General features: G+C 43.8%; 1 protein-coding gene across 2 annotated transcripts in view; it reads left to right on the top strand.

The window, feature by feature from the left end:
- Positions 1–21290, top strand: part of LOC143276534 (uncharacterized) — a 164492-nt gene that overhangs the window by 46799 nt on the left and 96403 nt on the right. For both annotated transcript variants that reach the window (XM_076581082.1, XM_076581084.1), the window contains exons 10-18: positions 1882–1978; positions 3084–3279; positions 3593–3755; positions 6386–6509; positions 8074–8160; positions 13908–14109; positions 18502–18585; positions 18886–18974; positions 19618–19759. In XM_076581082.1, the coding sequence (XP_076437197.1) occupies positions 1882–1978; positions 3084–3279; positions 3593–3755; positions 6386–6509; positions 8074–8160; positions 13908–14109; positions 18502–18585; positions 18886–18974; positions 19618–19759 (1184 nt within the window). The remainder of the gene's footprint in view (positions 1–1881; positions 1979–3083; positions 3280–3592; positions 3756–6385; positions 6510–8073; positions 8161–13907; positions 14110–18501; positions 18586–18885; positions 18975–19617; positions 19760–21290) is intronic.

Raw genomic sequence — 21290 nt, 5'->3', positions numbered from 1 at the left:
TTCTTTTGCATAAAGTACTGATTTGAAATCAACAAACAATACTATTTAAGAAGAAAAAAACCCATTTGATGGCTCATCAATTAGTTCAGGGCTTGTACGATAGCAATAAGCTCAGCCGTAAATATGGAAGGATTCTTGCCATCAAAGTAAGATTTTGCAACTTTAAAAGCAGGAACAAAAACAGCCGCGCCAGCGTTTTTGTCATCAAGAATCGATCCATCTGTAAAAATATGGAGATAATTCTGTTATGTGTATTCTAGCAGTAATAGTCGTGGTATTGATATTTTCTTTCTTTTTGATTCAAAATAATAAATATCAAAATCTGCTTTCAACATTTCCCATAAAGGAATAGGGGTATAAGGTGGTATTACAGCTTACTTTTTCATGTTAACACCAGATTCTTTTAACAAATTTGAAATGTAAGTTGCAACTGACACAGTTGTGATGAAATGGCTTTAGCTCTTTCAGGAAAATCAATGTCAGATCTTACTGTCATTTCATCAGCAATTAAAATTTCTGTCAATGAAGTATACCTTACAGCTTTTGCTGCTGCTAACTCACGATGTTCATTTAGGCGAAGAATTCCAGCTGTTTTGTATGTTTCCTGGTTGGTTGCATGAGAGGGCACTCCGAGGGCAATTTTGATAGCCTTACAGTTTACACTTTGAATCTTTTGTATCAGATATTTAGGTGCACTGAAAAATATTTCTTGTGCATTCGTGATGTCAGATCTCACAAGGGCCGTGGAAAGATGAATCAATGTCAAAGCAACAGCCCTATAGCTATTTTTATTACGTTTAGGTTTCCCTGCTTTTAAAACTGATGCAACTATCGATATTTTCAATATCTGTGGTACATATTCAGATATTCAGCATTTCTTATACATTTTGTGTAAGAAAGTGATACATTTCTCTGGAATGTGTTTTAACATCTCATTAAATATTACAGCGAGACCAACTGGTTGTTGTTGTTGTTTTGTTTGTTTGTTGTTGTTTTTGTTTGATTGTTATTGTTAATGGAGGATATTGCCGCTTGTAACTCCTCATATGTAATAGGAGTATTAAACCACAAGTCATTTTGCGAAGTGGGATCACTGTATGAAGGACTGTTTTCTTCCCAGTCTCTGTATGTTTTACACTCAGGTGACAAGCCTTCGTAATTGCTATTTTGCGCGAGCATTTCAACAATGATTTCTGCCTTTACTTGACTTGGTAGAAATTTGTTTTGTGTGGTTTATTCAGGATTAAAGAGGCTATGCCAGTCTTGAATAAAAACTAATTTGTGTTTGCACATTTCTTCTGTCTTTGTTGCTGTGTGCACATGTCAAATGATTGGTATAAGGAAAGGCCCGGCGCCTCCTTTTTTGAGGAAGTGTCTGGGTTTGTTTCAATGTACCTTTTATTTACCTGTGTGCTAGATGAATCGGTAGCGTAAGCATCACTGACTTGAGGTTGTGTACCTTGTGTAATGGAGAGAGTTACCACTCTTTACTATTTGTTTCGTGGGTCATTTGATATTGGGGAACTTGGTAACCTTTTTCCTTTTTCTTTTGTGTGTGTGTGTGTGTGTGTGTGTGTGTGTGTGTGTGTGTGTGTGTGTGTCATTTTTGTCCAAACTATTTGAAAGTCTCTCTCATCTGAAATTTCTTGTAAACAAAATGGTGACCAAAAATCTTTTAATTTTTTTAGCTTGGACTACTGTCATGTTACTCCAGGTGTTTGCTTTCTTCATTTTTTGTCATTTTTGGGACCATTGGTGTGTGTGTGTGTGTGTGTGTGTGTGTGTGTGTGTGTGTGTGTGTGTGTGTGTGTGTGTGTGTGTGTGTGTGTGTGTGTGTGTGTGTGTGTGTGTGTGTGTGTGTGTGTGTGTGTGTGTGTGCAGGATGCGGTGTAGTAGTGACTATGACGGAGGCCCCATCCAGTGGGAGGACGCCCGGGGCACGAGGCACACGGGCTGGGGAGGCACCACTACCTCCAAGGTCAGTCCTAGATACCATTGTGTCCATGTTACGTCCTTGACACCATTGTGTCCATGTTACGTCTTTGACACCATTGTGTCCATGTTACGTCTTTGACACCATTGCGTCCATGTTACGTCTTTGATACCATTGTGTCTATGTTACGTCTTTGATACCATTGTGTCCATGTTACGTCTTTGATACCATTGTGTCCATGACACATCTTTGATACCATTGTGTCTATGTTACGTCTTTGATACCATGGTGTCTATGTTACGTCTTTGATACCATTGTGTCCATGTTACGTCTTTGATACCATTGTGTCCATGTTACGTCTTTGATACCATTGTGTCCATGTTACGTCTTTGATACCATTGTGTCCATGATACGTCTTTGATACCATTGTGTCCATGACACATCTTTGATACCATGGTGTCTATGTTGTGTCTATGTTACGTCTTTGATACCATTGTGTCTATGTTACGTCTTTGATACCATTGTGTCCATGTTACGTCTTTGATACCATTGTGTCCATGATACGTCTTTGATACCATTGTGTCCATGACACATCTTTGATACCATTGTGTCTACGTTACGCCTTTGATTCCATGGTGTCCATGTTACATCTTTGATACCATTGTGTCCATGTTACGTCTTTGATACCATTGTGTCCATGTCACGTCTTTGATACCATTGTGTCTATGTTACGTCTTTGATACCATGGTGTCTATGTTACGTCTTTGATACCATGGTGTCATATTGAATACAACAATGCACAGTCTCTCACAGTACCTTCCAGTTTGTCGTCATGTTGTCCATGTCATCATTATGGTTGTAATTGCCACCATCTTTCATCGATAGTTGTATGTATCTTCGTTAACTTGTCGCTGTTTTTGACACTGCCATTTGATCATCGCCATTGTCACCATCATCGTCATCATCATTGTCGTTATCATCAACATTATCACCGCAGACATCATCATCATCATCATCATCATCATCATCACGAACAGCAAAATTAACAAACCTCAGCCACCTACCATCATCATCACCACCACCCACCCACCCCAGATCACCGCTACTCACCACCCCCACCCCCTCTTCCCCACCTCTCGCTGCCTACCAGAAATGCGCGTGCGGCGAGGTGGGGCAGTGCCCGAAGGGGTGTAACTGTGGCCACGGTGACGGGGGAGAGGACGGGGGTGTGATCATCAGGAAGGAGGCCCTACCCCTCTCCAGAGTCATCCTCCCGCCCTCCTCGCGGGGCGGCAGTCCGGGCACGTACTACGTGGGCAGGCTTCGCTGTGGACCCCAGAGTTTTGGTCAGTGGTCAGCTGTTCAAGTGTCGTCAACAGTGCTTCTTACCCAGTCATTTCATTTTTTTTAAAATATTTTTTAAAGATAATATAATTATCGTTTAAGTACATTTTAAAGAGTTTAACCCAGCCATTTCAAATAGATCTATTATCACTGAAGTGTCGTTGAAAGTTCTTCTACCAGCTATTTTAAGTTTTATGACCGACCGACCGACCGACCGACTGACCGACTGGATGGACGGATGGATGAACGGATGGCCTGCTGACCCTAACACCGTCAGTGCCTACATGACACGGTCCATGCATGCCGCCATGACAGACGTGCCCAGGAACTGTCAGGAAGCCAAGTTCCAGCTGGGTCTGAAGCAGAACACGCCTCTCCTCATTGACATAGATGGGCCGGGGCCCCTGGAGCCAGTCCTGGTGTTCTGCAACCAGGAGGCCTTCAGCCACGTGGGGATCATTGAGATCCCCCCTGACCGGTAAGTCAGCCACGTGGGGATCATTGAGATCCCCCTGACCGGTAAGTTAGCCACGTGGTGATCATTGAGATCCCCCTGACCGGTAAGTTAGCCACGTGGTGATCATTGAGATCCCCCTGACCGGTAAGTTAGCCACGTGGTGATCATTGAGATCCCCCTGACCGGTACGTTAGCCACGTGGTGATCATTGAGATCCCCCTGACCGGTAAGTTAGCCACATGGGGATCATTGAGATGCCCTGCTGACCGGTAAGTCAGCCACATGGGGATCATTGAGATCCCCTGACCGGTAAGTCAGCCACAAGTGGATCATTGAGATGCCCTGCTGACCGGTAAGTCAGCCACATGGGGATCATTGAGATCCCCTGACCGGTAAGTCAGCCACATGGGGATCATTGAGATCCCCTGACCGGTAAGTCAGCCACATGGGGATCATTGAGATCCCCTGACCGGTAAGTCAGCCACTTGGGATCATTGAGATCCCCTGCTGACCGGTAAGTCAGCCACATGGGGATCATTGAGATCCCATGACCAGTAAGTCAGCCACATGGGGATCATTGAGATCCCATGACCAGTAAGTCAGCCATGTGTGGATCACTGAGATCCCCTGCTGACCGGTAAGTCAGCCACTTGGGATCATTGAGATGCCCTGACCGGTAAGTCAGCCACTTGGGGATCATTGAGATCCCATGACCAGTAAGTCAGCCACGTGGGTGTGTTGTAGTGTTGCGTTATGTTGCGTTGTATTGCGATGTGAAGTGTGTTGTGTTGTGTTGTGTTACATTTCATCACAACAGACTTCTCTGTGTGAAATTTGGGCTGCTCTCTCTGCATTGCAGCGACACCTTTTCTTCTGTCTGCAAAGTGTATTTGTTTTACGATCAAAGTAGTTTGTTTTTTTTTCTGTAGAAACCTATCAGGGACAAGTCTCGTGGTGGTTTGTGATTCTCGCCATTCTTTTACGTGTTCGCGCGTCCGAGAGGGAAAATCCAGAAAATAAAAACAGAAACCAAACAGTGAGCAAACAACAAAAATAACAAACATACACAACCAAAAACAACAAAAAAAATGAAAAAAAAGATAATGTCTTACCCTTTACAAACACACATGCATGTATGAAATAGGTGTTGATCGAAATGATACAAGGTACGGAGTTGGGTGACTCAGTTATGTAACAGATCACTTCAAAGGAAATGTTTTTATATTTGTTGTGATGAATGTGAATGAGGGATTATCATATCAGTCCATCAGTCAGTAAGATGGTCACCCAGTCAGACAGACAGTCATCAGTTATCCGGTCAGTCAGTCATCCGGTCAGTCAGTCATCAGTTATCCGGTCAGTCAGTCAGTCATCCGGTCAGTCAGTCAGTCAGTCATCAGTTATCCGGTCAGTCAGTCATCCGGTCAGTCAGTCATCAGTTATCCGGTCAGTCAGTCATCGGTCATCAGTCATCAGTCATCCGGTCAGTCAGTCAGTCATCCGGTCAGTCATCCAGTCAGTCAGTCAGTCAGTCATCCGGTGAGTCAGTCAGTCAGTCATCCACTGAGTACGTCATTCAGTCAGTCAGTCAGTCAGTCATCCAGTCATTCAGTCAGTCAGTCAGTCAGTCATCCGGTCAGTCATCCGGTCAGTCAGTCATTCGGTCAGTCAGTCAGTCAGTCATCCAGTCAGTCAGTCAGTCATCCTGTGAGTCAGTCAGTCAGTCAGTCAGTCATCCAGTCAGTCAGTCAGTCATCCGGTCAGTCATCCGGTCAGTCAGTCATTCGGTCAGTCAGTCAGTCAGTCATCCGGTCAGTCAGTCAGTCAGTCATCCGGTCAGTCAGTCAGTCATCAGTCATCCGGTCAGTCAGTCAGTCAGTCATCAGCCATTCGGTCAGTCAGTCAGTCATCCGGTCAGTCAGTCATCCGGTCAGTCAGTCAGTCAGTCAGTCATCCGGTCAGTCAGTCATCCGGTCAGTCAGTCATCCGGTCAGTCAGTCGGTCAGTCATCCGGTCAGTCAGTCAGTCAGTCAGTCAGTCAGTCAGTCAGTCGGTCAGTCAGTCAGTCAGTCAGTCAGTCATCAGCCATTCGGTCAGTCAGTCAGTCAGTCAGTCAGTCATCAGCCATTCGGTCAGTCAGTCAGTCATCCGGGCAGTCAGTCATCCAGTCAGTCATCAGTCAGTCAGTCATTCAGTCAGTCATAAGTCATCCGGTGAGTCAGTCAGTCATCCAGTCAGTCATCACCCAGTCAGCCAATCACCCAGTCAGCCAATCACCCAGTCAGCCAATCACCCAGTCAGCCAATCACCCAGTCAGTCATCAGTCATCCAGTCAGTCATCCAGTCAGTCGGTCAGTCAGTCATCAGTCAGTCATCCGGTCAGTCGGTCAGTCAGTCATCAGTCAGTCATCCGGTCAGTCAGTCATCCAGTCAGTCAGTCAGTCATCCGGGCAGTCAGTCATCAGTCAGTCAGTCAGTCAGTCATCCAGTCAGTCAGTCATCGGTCATCCACTCATTCAGTCAGTCACCCAGTCAGCCAATCACCCAGTCAGCCAATCACCCAGTCAGTCATCAGTCATCCAGTCAGTCATCCAGTCAGTCATCACCCTGTCAGTCAACCATCAGTCACGCAGTCAGTGTGCCTCCAACAGGCTGCGGATCGGGAAGACGGGCAGGAGGGGGCGGGTCCTGACCTACACGTTACCTGCACACAACGTCACCGCCCTCATCCACGGATCTCTCTTCTGTTCACAGCGTGTCCAATACAGATGCCAGGTCAGTCGGTGGGTCGGTCGGTCTGTCTGTCTATCTATCTGTGTGTCCGTCTACCTACTTGCCTGCCTATTTCTCTGTCTGCCTATCTGTCTCTCCGCCTATCTGTCTGTTCGTCGCTTGTGTGTCAAATATCTATCCGATCGTCTGCCTGTACGTCTGCCTGCCTGCCTGCCTGTCTACTGTCTGTGCGTCTCACTGGCCGCCTGTGTTTTGTTGAGGTGTGGATTTCTGTGTTCTATCTGTCGTGCGTATTCTGGGAGCTGCGGAATGAAAGATTGTGTGTGTGTGTGTCTGTGCGTCTGTGTGCGCGCATGCGCTTGCATGTTTATGTGTGTGATATGTGTGAGTGCGTGCGCGTGTGTGTGTATCTGTGTGTGTTTCTGTTCGTGTGTGTGCGTGTGTGTGTGTGTGTGTGTGTGTGTGCGCGCGCGCGCGTTTGCATTCGGGTAATGTGGTAATGTTGATGTGTTTGTGTGTTTGTGTTTGTGTGTGCATGCATATGTGTGTATGTTTGTGTATATGTGTGTCTTTGTGTCTGTGTGCGCATGCGCGCGCGTGTATATGTGTGTGATTTTTTTTTTTTTTTTTTAATTTTGCGTTGGAACTAGTTTGCTTCTATATGTAGAGTTGGGTCTGTGGCTTTCATGTTTGTGAGACTGCAAATTGTTGCATATCTATTGTGCCTGTGTGTGTGTGTGTGTGTGTGTGTGTGCGCGCGCGATTAATTTACTTGTGTATTTATTTATTCTTATATTTTCTTATCCTCACGTGCAGAGTGTCACACAGCGACGTGTGCTTCACGTGCAGATTGACGCGCTGTGTGATTCGCGTGCAGAGTGACACACTGTGTTGTGTGCTTCACATGCAGAGTGACACACTGCGTTGTGTGATTCACGTGCAGATTGACGCGCTGTGTGCCTCACGTGCAGAGTGACACACTGTGTTGTGTGCTTCACGTGCAGAGTGACACACTGTGTTGTGTGCTTCACGTGCAGAGTGACACACTGTGTTGTGTGATTCACGTGCAGGGTGACGCACTGTTTCCTTCACGTGCAGAGTGACACACTCTGTTGTGTGCTTCACGTGCAGAGTGACACACTGTGTTGTGTGCTTCACGTGCAGAGTGACACACTGTGTTGTGTGATTCACGTGCAGGGTGACGCACTGTTTCCTTCACGTGCAGAGTGACACACTCTGTTGTGTGCTTCACGTGCAGAGTGACACACTGTGTTGTGTGCCTCACGTGCAGAGTGACACACTGTGTTGTGTGTTTCACGTGCAGAGTGACACACTGTGTTGTGTACTTCACGTGCAGGGTGACGCACTGTTTGCTTCACGTGCAGGGTGACGCACTGTTTGCTTCACGTGCAGAGTGACACATTGTGTTGTGTGCTTCGCGTGCAGAGTGACACACTGTGTTGTGTGCTTCACATGCAGAGTGACACACTGCGTTGTGTGATTCACGTGCAGGGTGACGCACTGTTTGCTTCACGTGCAGAGTGACACATTGTGTTGTGTGCTTCACGTGCAGAGTGACACATTGTGTTGTGTGCTTCACGTGCAGAGTGACACACTGACGAAGGCGAGGGTCCAGGTGACGACACGCAGTGGACTGATGACCTACTTTCCTGGAGGGAGCAACGACAAACCAGTAAGTCTTGTGTGCTGTTGTTGGTGGTGGTGTTGGTGTTGTTGATGATCTTGTTGTTGTGATGATGACGGTGATGGAAAGGAAACAACAGCTGCGAGAGTTCAGTTCATTTACTCAAGGAGTCGTCACTGCGTTCGGACAAATCCGTAAACGCTGCATCACAACCAACCGACCAATGAACCGACCAGAGATGTTTAAAACTATAATAATAATGGTATTTATATAGCGCTGAATCTTGTGCAGAGACAAATCAAAGCGCTTTCGCACCAGTCATTCACACGCATGCATAACTCTTAAACTGTAGAAACTGAAGACAAGGAAGGGCAAGCAAGGGAGGCTATGGTAGGCATCATTATATTCAGCTGCCTCCTGATTTCATAGAATTGTTGATATTGTTATTTGCTGAAGATGTCAAACAATTTTCCTTGCTTTCCAAACACAAATCAATATTCTGTATGATACATCCAAACGTCTTGACTTGCTGGTAAACTTAGAAAAGTCTAATGTTTAATATTGAAATGGTGGTTTTGCTTATAACGAAATGTGGTATTATGGAAATGAAAATCTAATAATTGTTACCATCTATAAATACTTTGGTATATTCTTAACAACAAGGCTGTCTGTCCAACCAGCGTGACAAGACCTTCCTGACCGAGCCCGTTAGGGAGCGTCAGTTATCATGAAATTGCTGTGGTCTGTTGGAGAAAACTTTCTATGTATATTTTTCAAAATGTTTGATTGTCAAATACAGTCCATTGTCACATGTGGTTCAGAAGAGCTTTAAAGAGATTTTTTTGGTGTTAACCCAAGGTCTCCTAGACATCTTGTATTTGGAGAAACAGGTACATTCCCAATATATTCAGTATTCCTTGTGACCCAGGTACACTTGGTAATAAAGACATATTCTATTCTATTCTATTCTATATATAGAAACGCACATAAGATGCATCAGGGTTTGGTTTCGATTGGTTTCGATGAATGAAAGATATCCTAAATAAAAAAAAAAAAAAAAAAGAAGTTTATAACATGCTCCTGTCTGCAAAATAAAATCTACATCACATGGGTGTGTAAAATTCGCAATATTTTATATACACATGGCTTTGGGTGGTTTGAGAAGCACAGCGCATTTATAACTTTCATATGTTTGTCAAAGGCTTATAGTTTTGCTTAAAGTTGACACGATTCGCTGTAGTCCTATGATTTCTATTACGTTTATTTTCAGTTCAAACATACCCAAACGATGTGTGTATGTATGTATATATGTATGTATGTATGGTGAGGTCAGGGGCATAGCTCTTGCTACTGGTACCATGTAACCCAGTACTACCTGCCGCATGTGAAGTCTCCCAACGACGGACCAGGTGGAGGAGGAAACCTTTCCCAACGGCTGTGAAGGCGGAAGAGGATGACCAAAGGGCAGGGGGAGCTCTAATCATTGGCTGGAAGTCCTCCTAGGAGACGGTACTCCGAAGAAAAAAAAACCCCTGCACCAGTCGAAACCGTTCTACACGTGGCAGTATCTGCACCTGTGGGACTTTGAGCGTCGGTAGGCGAGAGAGTGGGGAAGGGACTGCACAACTCTTCACTATAAAAAAAAAAAAAGTCACCTGTGCTGGTCAGGCAACCAGGCTAATGTCGGAACGACGAGCTAGCCCTTTTTTTGTATCTTGTTAAGAAGGTCCAAAAGCGGAAACATTTTCAAAATTTAGAATTGGTGTCACCTCTAAATTAACTTTTTTTTTCTTTTTTTTCACAATATAAACCCGACCTGGACAGAAACAAATGGTGTTTTTTGCAAGAACACGCTAGAATCAGAACTTCACTTTTTACTTACTATGTCCCAAGTATGATGAAATAAGTGAATTCATTCCGCCGAAGCAGTCTCGAAAGCCATGTATGTTTAGATTCTGTTTACTTATGTATAGTACTAATGAATCTGTTTTAGTTAAGCTCTGTTCACATAGCAGTGTATGTGCGGATGCAAGCTACAAAAATGTAGACATTCCCCTGTACAGAGAACATGTCATCACTCATGTTATGGGCCAGAGGCTGAGACATTAAAATATTTTTGATTTTTTTACTTTCGCTTTGTCAATAGTGTCACGCTCTATAGGAGAACGGACTAGAAACCCCCATCCAACCCAGCACTAACACCCCGACAACACAAACACAGACTATAACAGAATAAATGTATATATATATATTTAATCAGCACATTTATAAACCAATACAGAGATAACCCTGAAGATCAAGTAAACCAACAACTATAACACAGAAGTATGCATCAATAAATCAATGTATAACATGACAAGAGGCGCCAGAAAAATGATCACTTTCCTCCAAGAGGAGGCAGATGGTGTCCCGAATAAAATAAACAAACTAATCCATTCGAAGGAAAAACTGCAGGAAACACAGACACAGACACTACGCTGATGACGATGGAGGCACTAAAGCAATGCACAAGGACGAGGACGATGAAGTGGGTAGGAGATGAAGACGAGACTGGAACAGAACCAAAGTACGACGACGATGAAGACGAGTAGGAGAGAGACGACGATGATGAAGTGACGTCGACGAGGACGAAGAACAGTGAGTGACGGCAACGAACAACAGTAAGTGATGACGACGAAGACTAGGACAAGCGTAGAACCCCTTGCTGGGACTCAGCCAGGCCAGCGGACACTGGCCGTGGAGGAAGAGTAGAAGGCGGTGGTAACCAACGACGCCAAACCCAGGGAGGTCAAAGGCAGGTCAAGGGAAGACAATGGATGCTCGGTGGAAGGGCAGGGAAGTCAGTGGATGGACAGGGAAGTAGGAATGCTGTAAACGCTGTAAATAATGTATTATCCACTGGCAGGATTCACTCTTGACCCCCCAAACAAAATAAGTGTACACAGCCAAGAATTTATAAAAAAACAAATCTGCGGACAATTACCCCTTCCAAAACCAGGACTAGAACATTGCAATTTTGGCTAGTTAATTTATTACAGAAAAGGTTTGATATATAGAAAATGTCTTACTCTGAATCAAAGTTTCAAAGACTGGCAATGAAGCCACACCCAGGAAGCAAAGATACATGACGGAAAAGGATAAAGGGGGGGGGGGGGGGTAGTTTGGATACCTTAGCTCAAGTATCATATATAATACGACTACACACACACACACACACACACACACATAGAACTAATAAACAACTGAGGGGGTTCACAAAGACAACTTAAATCTAGATTTTTACGGTTGAACCCTTTCAACACACGTAACAATTATGTTATCACATTCTTATAAAATTTATGTTTAAAATGCATACACATCCTACACATGCACATAAAACAGCAAAATCTTGTATTAGATATCATTCACACAACCCCCACCCCTTCTCTTTCTCTTATTCCCGTACATGAACACAAGACGAACAGACAGAACACAGGTCAGAACTGTCTCTACAGTCTCCTCTTACCTTCCAGAAGAGGTACTACTGCCACAAGGCTGGAAGAACACAGAACACCAAGGACGAAGAGCACACAACCACTCGCAGGAAACTGATCCCCACTGACGAGCGTCAAGACAGGCAAACAGCCCTGAAGCACACCTAAGACTGGCACGACTGCCCCTTATGACAGTCGCGGGTGAAAAGCCCTGATTCCTGTCACTGCCCAGCAAAGAAGAGGCTGATCTCAGTTCAGTGACAGCCTGAACTGAGACTGAGACTCGAAAATTACGTGCAATCAGCACAACCAACACTGCTGTCTAGCTGGATGGGGTGGGTGAACAAGGAGGGGGTTAAGCACGCATAACTGATTTGTCATGAGATGTGACAAATAGTCATCTATCAACAGAGATACTACATTTCATTCCGAATGTATTGTTCGAATTTCATTTGGAATCTTTCTTGTTTTTCATTGGTATGGTTCCATATTGCTGGTATGTCTCATAGTATCTGCCTTGATAATAATTCTGTACTGTTTTTCATTGACATGTATTGCTCGCGTTTCATATGATGTCAGTGTTGTTAATAGTCTTATGTTTCTTTGTGCTTCGTTTATATGTATTGTACTGATGAGTTTCATTGGTATGAATTTGTTTCACTTTTTTCTTTCTTGTGCATTGATGTTTCTTTTGGTATATTGGTGTATTCTATTAGTTCTGTACCTTGGTATATTGGTGTATTCTATTAGTTCTGTACCGTGGTATGTTGTTGTATTCTGTTAGTTCTGTACCGTGGTATATTGGTGTATTCTATTAGTTCTGTACCTTGGTATATTGGTGTGTTCTATTAGTTCTGTACCTTGGTATATTGGTGTATTCTATTAGTTCTGTACTTTGGTATGTTGGTGTGTTCTATTAGTTCTGTACCTTGGTATATTGGTGTATTCTATTAGTTCTGTACCTTGGTATATCGGTGTATTCTATTAGTTCTGTACCGTGGTATGTTGGTGTGTTCTATTAGTTCTGTACTTTGGTATGTTGGTGTGTTCTATTAGTTCTGTACCTTGGTATATTGGTGTATTCTATTAGTTCTGTACCTTGGTATATTGGTGTGTTCTATTAGTTCTGTACCTTGGTATATTGGTGTATTCTATTAGTTCTGTACCTTGGTATATTGGTGTATTCTGTTAGTTATGCACCTTGGTATATTGGTCTATTCTATTAGTTCTGTACCTTGGTATATTGGTGTATTCTAATAGTTCTGTACCTTGGTATATTGGTGTATTCTATTAGTTCTGTACCTTGGTATATTGGTGTATTCTAATAGTTCTGTACCTTGGTATATTGGTGTATTCTATTAGTTCTGTACCTTGGTATATTGGTGTATTCTAATAGTTCTGTACCTTGGTATATTGGTGTATTCTGTTAGTTATGCACCTTGGTATATTGGTGTATTCTATTAGTTCTGTACCTTGGTATATTGGTGTATTCTAATAGTTCTGTACCTTGGTATATTGGTGTATTCTATTAGTTGTGTACCTTGGTATATTGCTGTATTCTATTAGTTCTGTACCTTGGTATATTGGTGTATTCTAATAGTTCTGTACCTTGGTATATTGGTGTATTCTAATAGTTCTGTACCTTGGTATATTGGTGTATTCTAATAGTTCTGTACCTTGGTATATTGGTGTGTTCTATTAGTTCTGTACCTTGGTATATTGGTGTATTCTAATAGTTCTGTACCTTGGTATATTGGTGTATTCTAATAGTTCTGTACCTTGGTATATTGGTGTATTCTATTAGTTCTGTACCAGTATGTTTCGATCCTCCCTGTTTCCTATGCACTTCTTGCGTATGCATTTTACGTGCTTCATATGGTATCTGCTTTGTTAATCGTTTTGCAATGATGTGATTCAATGGTATGTATTGCTCTTGTTTACAATAGTTGTCTGTATTGTAAATAGTTCTGTATTTATGTTTTCCATTGGTCTTCATTGTCATGTATGTTCGTGTTTGATATGGCATCTGTCTTGTTAACAGTTTTGTATAAATGAGTTTCATTGGTGAGTATTGTTAGAGTTCGATAGTTCTCTTTAAATGAGGCATGTATTGCTAATAGATCTGTGCTAATGTGTTTCATTGCTGCGAATTGTCCGTGTTTCGTATGTTGACAGTTCTCTATCAATTGTTTGGTTATTTATTGCTCGTGTCTCATATGGTATGTCTTGTATTCTATTCATGTGTTTCATTAGTATCTCTTTTTGTTTTAGTTCTGTACCCCCCATTTCCTCTAAACCCCCACCCCCCCTCATCTTTACCAGGGAAGCTGCCCATGCGGTCTCACCAACTCGTGCTCCAAGCCAAAGGTCAATTGTAACTGTGACGTAGAAGAGGGCGGCATGCGCAGAGACTTCGGACTGATCGTAGACAAGTCTCAGCTTCCTGTGCTCAGCGTGAGATCCACCTCTGGCGCTAATTACGCCTTCACATTGGGCCCTTTGCAGTGCAGCGACAAACAGTTTGGTGAGTGAGAGGTACGGGAAGGGGGGTGTTTTGTGGTTGGTGGTGGTGGTAGTTTGTGATGTCGTTGTAGTGGTGGTGGTGGCTTGTAACTGTTGTCGTTGTAGTGGTTGTGGTGGTGGTTTGTGATTGTTGTTGTAGTGGTTGTGGTGGTGGTGGTGGTTTGTGATTGTTGTTATAGTGGTTGTGGTAGTTTGTGATTGTTGTCGTTGTAGGGTTTGTGGTGGTGGTTTGTGATTGTGTGTTGTGAGTGGTTGTGGTGTGTGGTTTGTGTGTTGTGTAGTGGTTGTGGTGGTTTGTGATTGTTGTCGTTATAGTGGTGGTGGTAGTTTGTGATTGTTGTCGTTGTAGGGTTGGTGGTGGTGGTGGTTTGTGATTGCTGTAGGGGTTGTGGTGGTGGTGGTGGTTTGCGATTGTTGTCGTTGTAGGGGTTGTGGCGGTGGTTTGTGATTGTTGTTGTAGTGGTTGTGTGGTAATGGTGGTATGTGATTGTTGTTGTAGTGGTGGTGGTTTGTGATTGTTGTCATTGTAGTGGTGGTGGTGGTTGGGTGGTACGTTTTTGTTATGCTAATGCGCATTTTCTTTTATATCTCACTTAGTGCATGTTCATTCACCCTTCAGTTTTCTCCAATCAACGCATACATACGCAAACGCAACACAGACAAAAATAAGTCTTCAAACCATTATCAGGTAACAACTACTATAATTATTAATTATACCTAAAAAACAACAACAAAAAAAACCAATTCATAACAATATCAATTCACACAATCAGCTGAACAATATCAAGTTCACACAATCAGCTGAGCAATGTCAATTCACACAATCAGCTGAATATCAATCAATTTCTTCTGTTGTCCAATTTTTCATCACCATGGAGACATTTCCTTGCACATCAGAAACCACACAAGGGCGGAGCACAGACTTATCTGCAAATTAATCAGACGGGAGAGCACTGCTGATCCCGCGGCGCTTTTCAAATCATCTCCCCATGTCCAGGGACCCACTGCAGTCCACACAGACCTTCACGCTCAACGCCCGTACGCAGGCGCGAACCAACGTCCGTACTTTGATGCTGGAAAAACATACCTTTTTTAAGTCTCCATTTCAGACTCTGTTTTCACCACTTTCGTTACTGTCCAGTAGCTAACGACGTCATGTCTCACTGAAACACTTTATCCATTATCTTGCTTTCACTTCAACAGAAAGATTAGTTCCTTTTTCACAACTCCTTGTATGACTTAAAGTATTGTTTCTTTAATTTAATAATACTTTAATTCGACCCCAAAATCTTTCATGAATTAATTCCCAATTCAAAACTTTTATTCATGCACATTATTCTTTTCTCTCTTTTCTCCATTTTTCCCACAAAATTCTCTTCATTATTCCAGTTTTTGTTCAAAACTGTTTACAAAACGAATTGGTAACGTCCACCTATTGTCCAGTCACGTATGTCATAAACATAAATACCTGTCTCTCCCGCAGTCTGGTGGTGACAAGACTCAACCTGAGACAACACAACTCTCTGGTTAACATATATATATACACACACACACACACACACACATATATATATATAGATATAGATATATATCAAAACAGCTCTTCAGAAAAAAAACAACTAAACAATTAACAAGTACGAACCTGCTATCATACAGCAGCCCAAATTTAGTAGTCGCTCTTCAGAGAGCTCAACCTGGTGCACTCCTTCCTCTCTGGATATCTGAGCGGACTGACTACCAAAAATTCTCAACCGGCCAACACAGATATGCAACTCGGCAACAGGTAAAAAATCCGTGCATCAGGAACCACCACCTTCCCACGGTACACACGCAAACTCGTGCCCATGCTTAAACTGCACTGGACAAGAAAACTAAAAACGGTGACAAGGCACAACTGCCTTCGTCATACACGGGAAGGGGGGTGTTTTGTGGTTGGTTGGTGGTGGTGGTTTGTGATTGTTGTCATTGTAGTGGTTGTGGTGGTGGTAGGCGTGGTTTGTGATTGTTGTCGTTGTAGTGGTTGTGGTGGTGGTAGGCGTGGTTTGTGATTGTTGTCGTTGTAGTGGTTGTGGTGGTGGTAGGCGTGGTTTGTGATTGTTGTAGTGGTTGTGGTGGTGGTAGGCGTGGTTTGTGATTGTTGTAGTGGTTGTGGTGGTGGTAGGCGTGGTTTGTGATTGTTGTCGTTGTAGTGGTTGTGGTGGTGGTAGGCGTGGTTTGTGATTGTTGTCGTAGTGGTTGTGGTGGTGGTAGGCGTGGTTTGTGATTGTTGTCGTTGTAGTGGTTGTGGTGGTGGTAGGCGTGGTTTGTGATTGTTGTCGTTGTAGTGGTTGTGGTGGTGGTAGGCGTGGTTTTGGAGGCGGTTGCTGGGATGTGGTACGGAAGGCACACTGAAGTGGAATGAGAATGTCTAAAAACAAACAAAAATCACTAGGGTCTTGCGGTCTCCGCTACCTCATAAAATTTCCCGTTCGTTTATTCATTTATAGTCTGTTCATCTAAGATGATGATATTAAACTGAAAATAAATAATATTATCATTATTACTATTATTTGTATTATTATTTTTTCTATCATAATGGTGATTATTATTAGCATTAATTAGAAATCATCATTTGTGAAAATCAGTGGCAGGGGAAGAAATATCCAACTGAAAAGGGGGCGGTTGAGGTGGAGAGGGGGGGCGAGGGGGAGGGGATTGAGGAATGAAAAGAGAGAGAGAGAACAGAATGTGGAAAAGATAGAGTAAAAAAATGTAAAATAGAGAGGGTGTGTCAGTGATTGGAGAAAGAATACCATAATATTGGAAGAGTGTGTGTGAGAGGGGGAATGTGGGAAGCGGGATTGGAACAGAAAATAAATCAATATGCAATACTTCTATGGATTATTATTTCGAAAGAGGATGATGTGGGAACCTACAATAAACAACCAACTGGACTATCTAACACATAACTAGCTAACTTTGATAAGGAAAATTTTGAAATACATAACTTTTTCAAAAAAAAGATTAAGGTTTGAAACTGGTAACACGTGTTAAGTAATTTCTGGAGGCAAAAAAGGTTTCATTTCTAAAACATGTTGTACCGTTAAACGACCCTTGCAAATACATTCAATATTTTCATAATTTTTTGTATATGGGGTATTTAGTAATAACCTAAATGCCATGCTCTTAACAGCCCTGCCAGTTCTTTTAGCAGTTGATAAGGCAGAAGTGTTAACTTCTAAAGACAGAAAGGAATTTAACTTATTTCTTTCAACAATATTACACATTTCAGATGATGATAAACGATGAGGAAGTTCAGTTGCATTTAAAGCGTTTTTAGCTGCACATTCATTAGAAATAAGCCCACAGTGTGAGTGAATCCAGCACATTTCAATATTAGTTCCTCTCATTTGAATACAGTGAATCAAAAATCTTATTTCAAAATATTATGATTAATGTTTGTACAACTATTAAATTGCCCATTTCCTTTTCTGGTATATGTATCCGAAAGGCATTAGCAGGAAAGCTTAAGCTGTCTGCTTTAATCATTCACAGAAAGCGGCAGCCATTCACGTTGTGTGGTTATTCCATGACATCACGGTAGGACCCCGCTGAGACATTCACACGATGCCTTCAGAACCACAACCTGCAATGGCCCAAGGACCTTGAAACAGGAGAAACCTGGGAGGAAACGTTTGAGGTCTTGTGACCCAGGATGTTTCAGAAGCTGTGAATTTAGTGCAAGATGTGGCAAAATGGTGTCAGTTCACATGAGGAGAGTGAAATTGACAGAGAAGGGTGGGGTGGTCACTGCAGAGTTTGATGTTGCCAGGACAGGTGAGGGGTGTGGGTGGGGTGGTCACTGCAGAGTTTGATGTTGCCAGAACAGGTGAAGGGTGTGGGTGGGGTGGTCACTGCAGAGTTTGATGTTGCCAGAACAGGTGAGGGGTGTGGGTGAGGTGGTCACTGCAGAGTTTGATGTTGCCAGAACAGGTGAGGGGTGTGGGTGGGGTGGTCACTGCAGAGTTTGATGTTGCCAGAACAGGTGAGGGGTGTGGGTGGGGTGGTCACTGCAGAGTTTGATGTTGCCAGGACAGGTGACGGGTGTGGGTGGGGTGGTCACTGCAGAGTTTGATGTTGCCAGGAGAGGTGACGGGTGTGGGTGGGGTGGTCACTGCAGAGTTTGATGTTGCCAGAACAGGTGAGGGGTGTGGGTGGGGTGGTCACTGCAGAGTTTGATGTTGCCAGAACAGGTGAAGGGTGTGGGTGGGGTGGTCACTGCAGAGTTTGATGTTGCCAGAACAGGTGAGGGGTGTGGAGGGGCAAGCCGAGTATAGTTGTGTTAGAAATTAATTTGAAAGGAAACTGATGTGAAGTGTGTGTGTGTGTGTGTGTGTGTGTGTGTGTGTGACAGGCATTGAACCAAACTGCGAAAAATACCGTCAGGATGGTATCACGAGGAACTACACTTACCTGATTGACCCCGATGGTCCTAAAGGTGAGGATATATATATATATATATATATATATATATATATATATATATATATATATATATATATATCTCTGTGTGTGTGTGTCTGTGTTTGTGTGTGTTATGTGCATTATTCTTGTCATATTGATGATGGTGATGATGATGACGACGACGACGGTGATGGTGGTGGTAATGATGATGACGACGACGACGACGATGATGGTGGTGGTAATGATGATGACGACGACGACGACGATGATGGTGGTGGTAATGATGATGACGACGATGCTGACAATGTACTCACATCACGGTGTTGTCCTTCAGGCCCAGTGGTCCCCTTCCTGGTGGAGTGCGAAATGGACGCAAACCAGGGCGTGACAGTTGTCAACAACGATTTCAGCCACAATGTTTACGTGAGGCGTCTGGCGGGTCACTGAGGGAGAGGGAGAGAGAGAAAGAGATCGTAACGAAACCACTGAACAAAGTTTTCCTACTTTCACTGATGATGGATATTATGGTTGTATTTTGATGCTGGTAGTTGTGGTGTTGTGTGTGTGTGTGTGTGTGCGCGCGCGCGTGTGTGTATATATATATATATATGTGTGTGTGTGTGTGTGTGTGTGTGTGTGTGTGTGTGTGTGTGTGTGTGTTTCTTTTACTGATTATCTTAATTTTGCACTGGACCTGTAGCCTATTCCTTGCCCTATTCCATTATAATTTGTTTGTTTTTTCCTTGATTTCTCTCAAGGGAGGGAACTCTCCTCTTCCTTTGCAAACCAGGAAATAACATTTCTTTTACAGTCGCAGAAGTAACGCTACCAGTTATCTAAATTTCCAGAACCAGCACTTCTTATGAATCCCGTGAAGCCACATCATTGATACCAAAGAAGCATTCTTTTTTCTTTCTTTTTTTTTTTAACCTTGGAAGGAACATGTTCTGAAAAGAAACCCAAAAAACATCTGCAACACTTGTACCTTGTACTTGAGCGAGTTTTCACTCACCATAAGAATGACGTCAAGCTTTATGACGCGCGTGTTTGTGTTGGGTGACGTCAGTTTGACGTGGAGGAGGGGCGCACGGTGACCATCACTTACCCCCAGACTACCCCCATCCAGCTGGCCATGCTCAAGGTCCGCTCCACTGTCTGTGTCCAGAACGTGGTCTTCGACTGTGGCCTGGGGAACCACATCAACATCGGTGAGTTCTGATTGTGTTGTATTATGTTGTGGTGTTGTGCTATACAGTAGACTTATGTGTCTTGAGGAAGTCTTCAGGCATGTGTCTGGGAGAAGTCTTGAGGCATGTGTCTGGGAGAAGTCTTGAGGCATGTGTCAGGGAGAAGTCTTGAGGCATGTGTCAGGGAGAAGTCTTGAGGCATGTGTCTGGGAGAAGTCTTGAGGCATGTGTCAGGGAGAAGTCTTCAGGTATGTGTCTGGGAGAAGTCTTCAGGTATGTGTCTGGGAGAAGTCTTGAGGCATGTGTCTGGGAGAAGTCTTGAGGCATGTGTCTGGGAGAAGTCTTGAGGCATGTGTCAGGGAGAAGTCTTGAGGCATGTGTCTGGGAGAAGTCTTGAAGTCTTGAGGCATGTGTCTGGGAGAAGTCTTGAGGCATGTGTCTGGGAGAAGTCCTGAGGAAGTCTTGAGGCATGTGTCTGGGAGAAGTCTTGAGGAAGTCTTGAGGCATGTGTCTGGGAGAAGTCTTGAGGACGTCTTGAGGCATGTGTCTGGGAGAAGTCTTGAGGCATGTGTCTGGGAGAAGTCTTGAGGAAGTCTTGAGGCATGTGTCTGGGACAAGTCTTGAAGTCTTCAGGCATGTGTCTGGGAGAAGTCTTGAAGCATGTGTCTGGGAGAAGTCTTGAGGCATGTGTCTGGGAGAAGTCTTGAGGAAGTCTTGAGGCATGTGTCTGGGAGAAGTCTTGAAGCATGTGTCTGGGAGAAGTCTTGAGGAAGTCTTGAGGCATGTGTCTGGGAGAAGTCTTGAGGAAGTCTTGAGGCATGTGTCTGGGAGAAGTCTTGAGGCATGTGTCTGGGAGAAGTCTTGAGGCATGTGTCTGGGAGAAGTCTTGAAGTCATGTGTCTGGGAGAAGTCTTGAGGAAGTCTTGAGGCATGTGTCTGGGAGAAGTCTTGAAGTCATGTGTCAGGGAGAAGTCTTGAGGCATGTGTCTGGGAGAAGTCTTGAAGTCATGTGTCTGGGAGAAGTCTTGAGGAAGTCTTGAGGCATGTGTCTGGGAAAAGTCTTGAAGTCATGTGTCTGGGAGAAGTCTTGAGGAAGTCTTGAGGCATGTGTCTGGGAGAAGTCTTGAAGTCATGTGTCTGGGAGAAGTCTTGAGGAAGTCTTGAGGCATGTGTCAGGGAGAAGTCTTGAGGCATGTGTCTGGGAGACGTCTTGAGGCATGTGTCTGGGAGAAGTCTGGAGGCATGTGTCAGGGAGAAGTCTTGAGGCATGTGTCAGGGAGAAGTCTTGAGGCATGTGTCAAGGAGAAGTCTTTAGGCATGTGTTAGGGAGAAGTCTTCAGGCATGTGTTAGGGAGAAGTCTTGAGGCATGTGTCAGGGAGAAGTCTTGAGGCATGTGTCAGGGAGAAGTCTTGAGGCATGTGTCTGGGAGAAGTCTTGAAGTCTTGAGGCATGTGTCAGGGAGAAGTCTTGAGGCATGTGTCAGGGAGAAGTCTTGAGGCATGTGTCAGGGAGAAGTCTTGAGGAAGTCTTGAGGCATGTGTCTCGGAAGGG

This window comes from Babylonia areolata, chromosome 32 (assembly GCF_041734735.1).
Source record: "Babylonia areolata isolate BAREFJ2019XMU chromosome 32, ASM4173473v1, whole genome shotgun sequence".
Lineage (NCBI taxonomy): Eukaryota > Metazoa > Mollusca > Gastropoda > Neogastropoda > Buccinidae > Babylonia > Babylonia areolata.
Note: the sequence above shows the minus strand (reverse complement) of the source record. Positions and strands in the feature narration are given on the sequence as shown.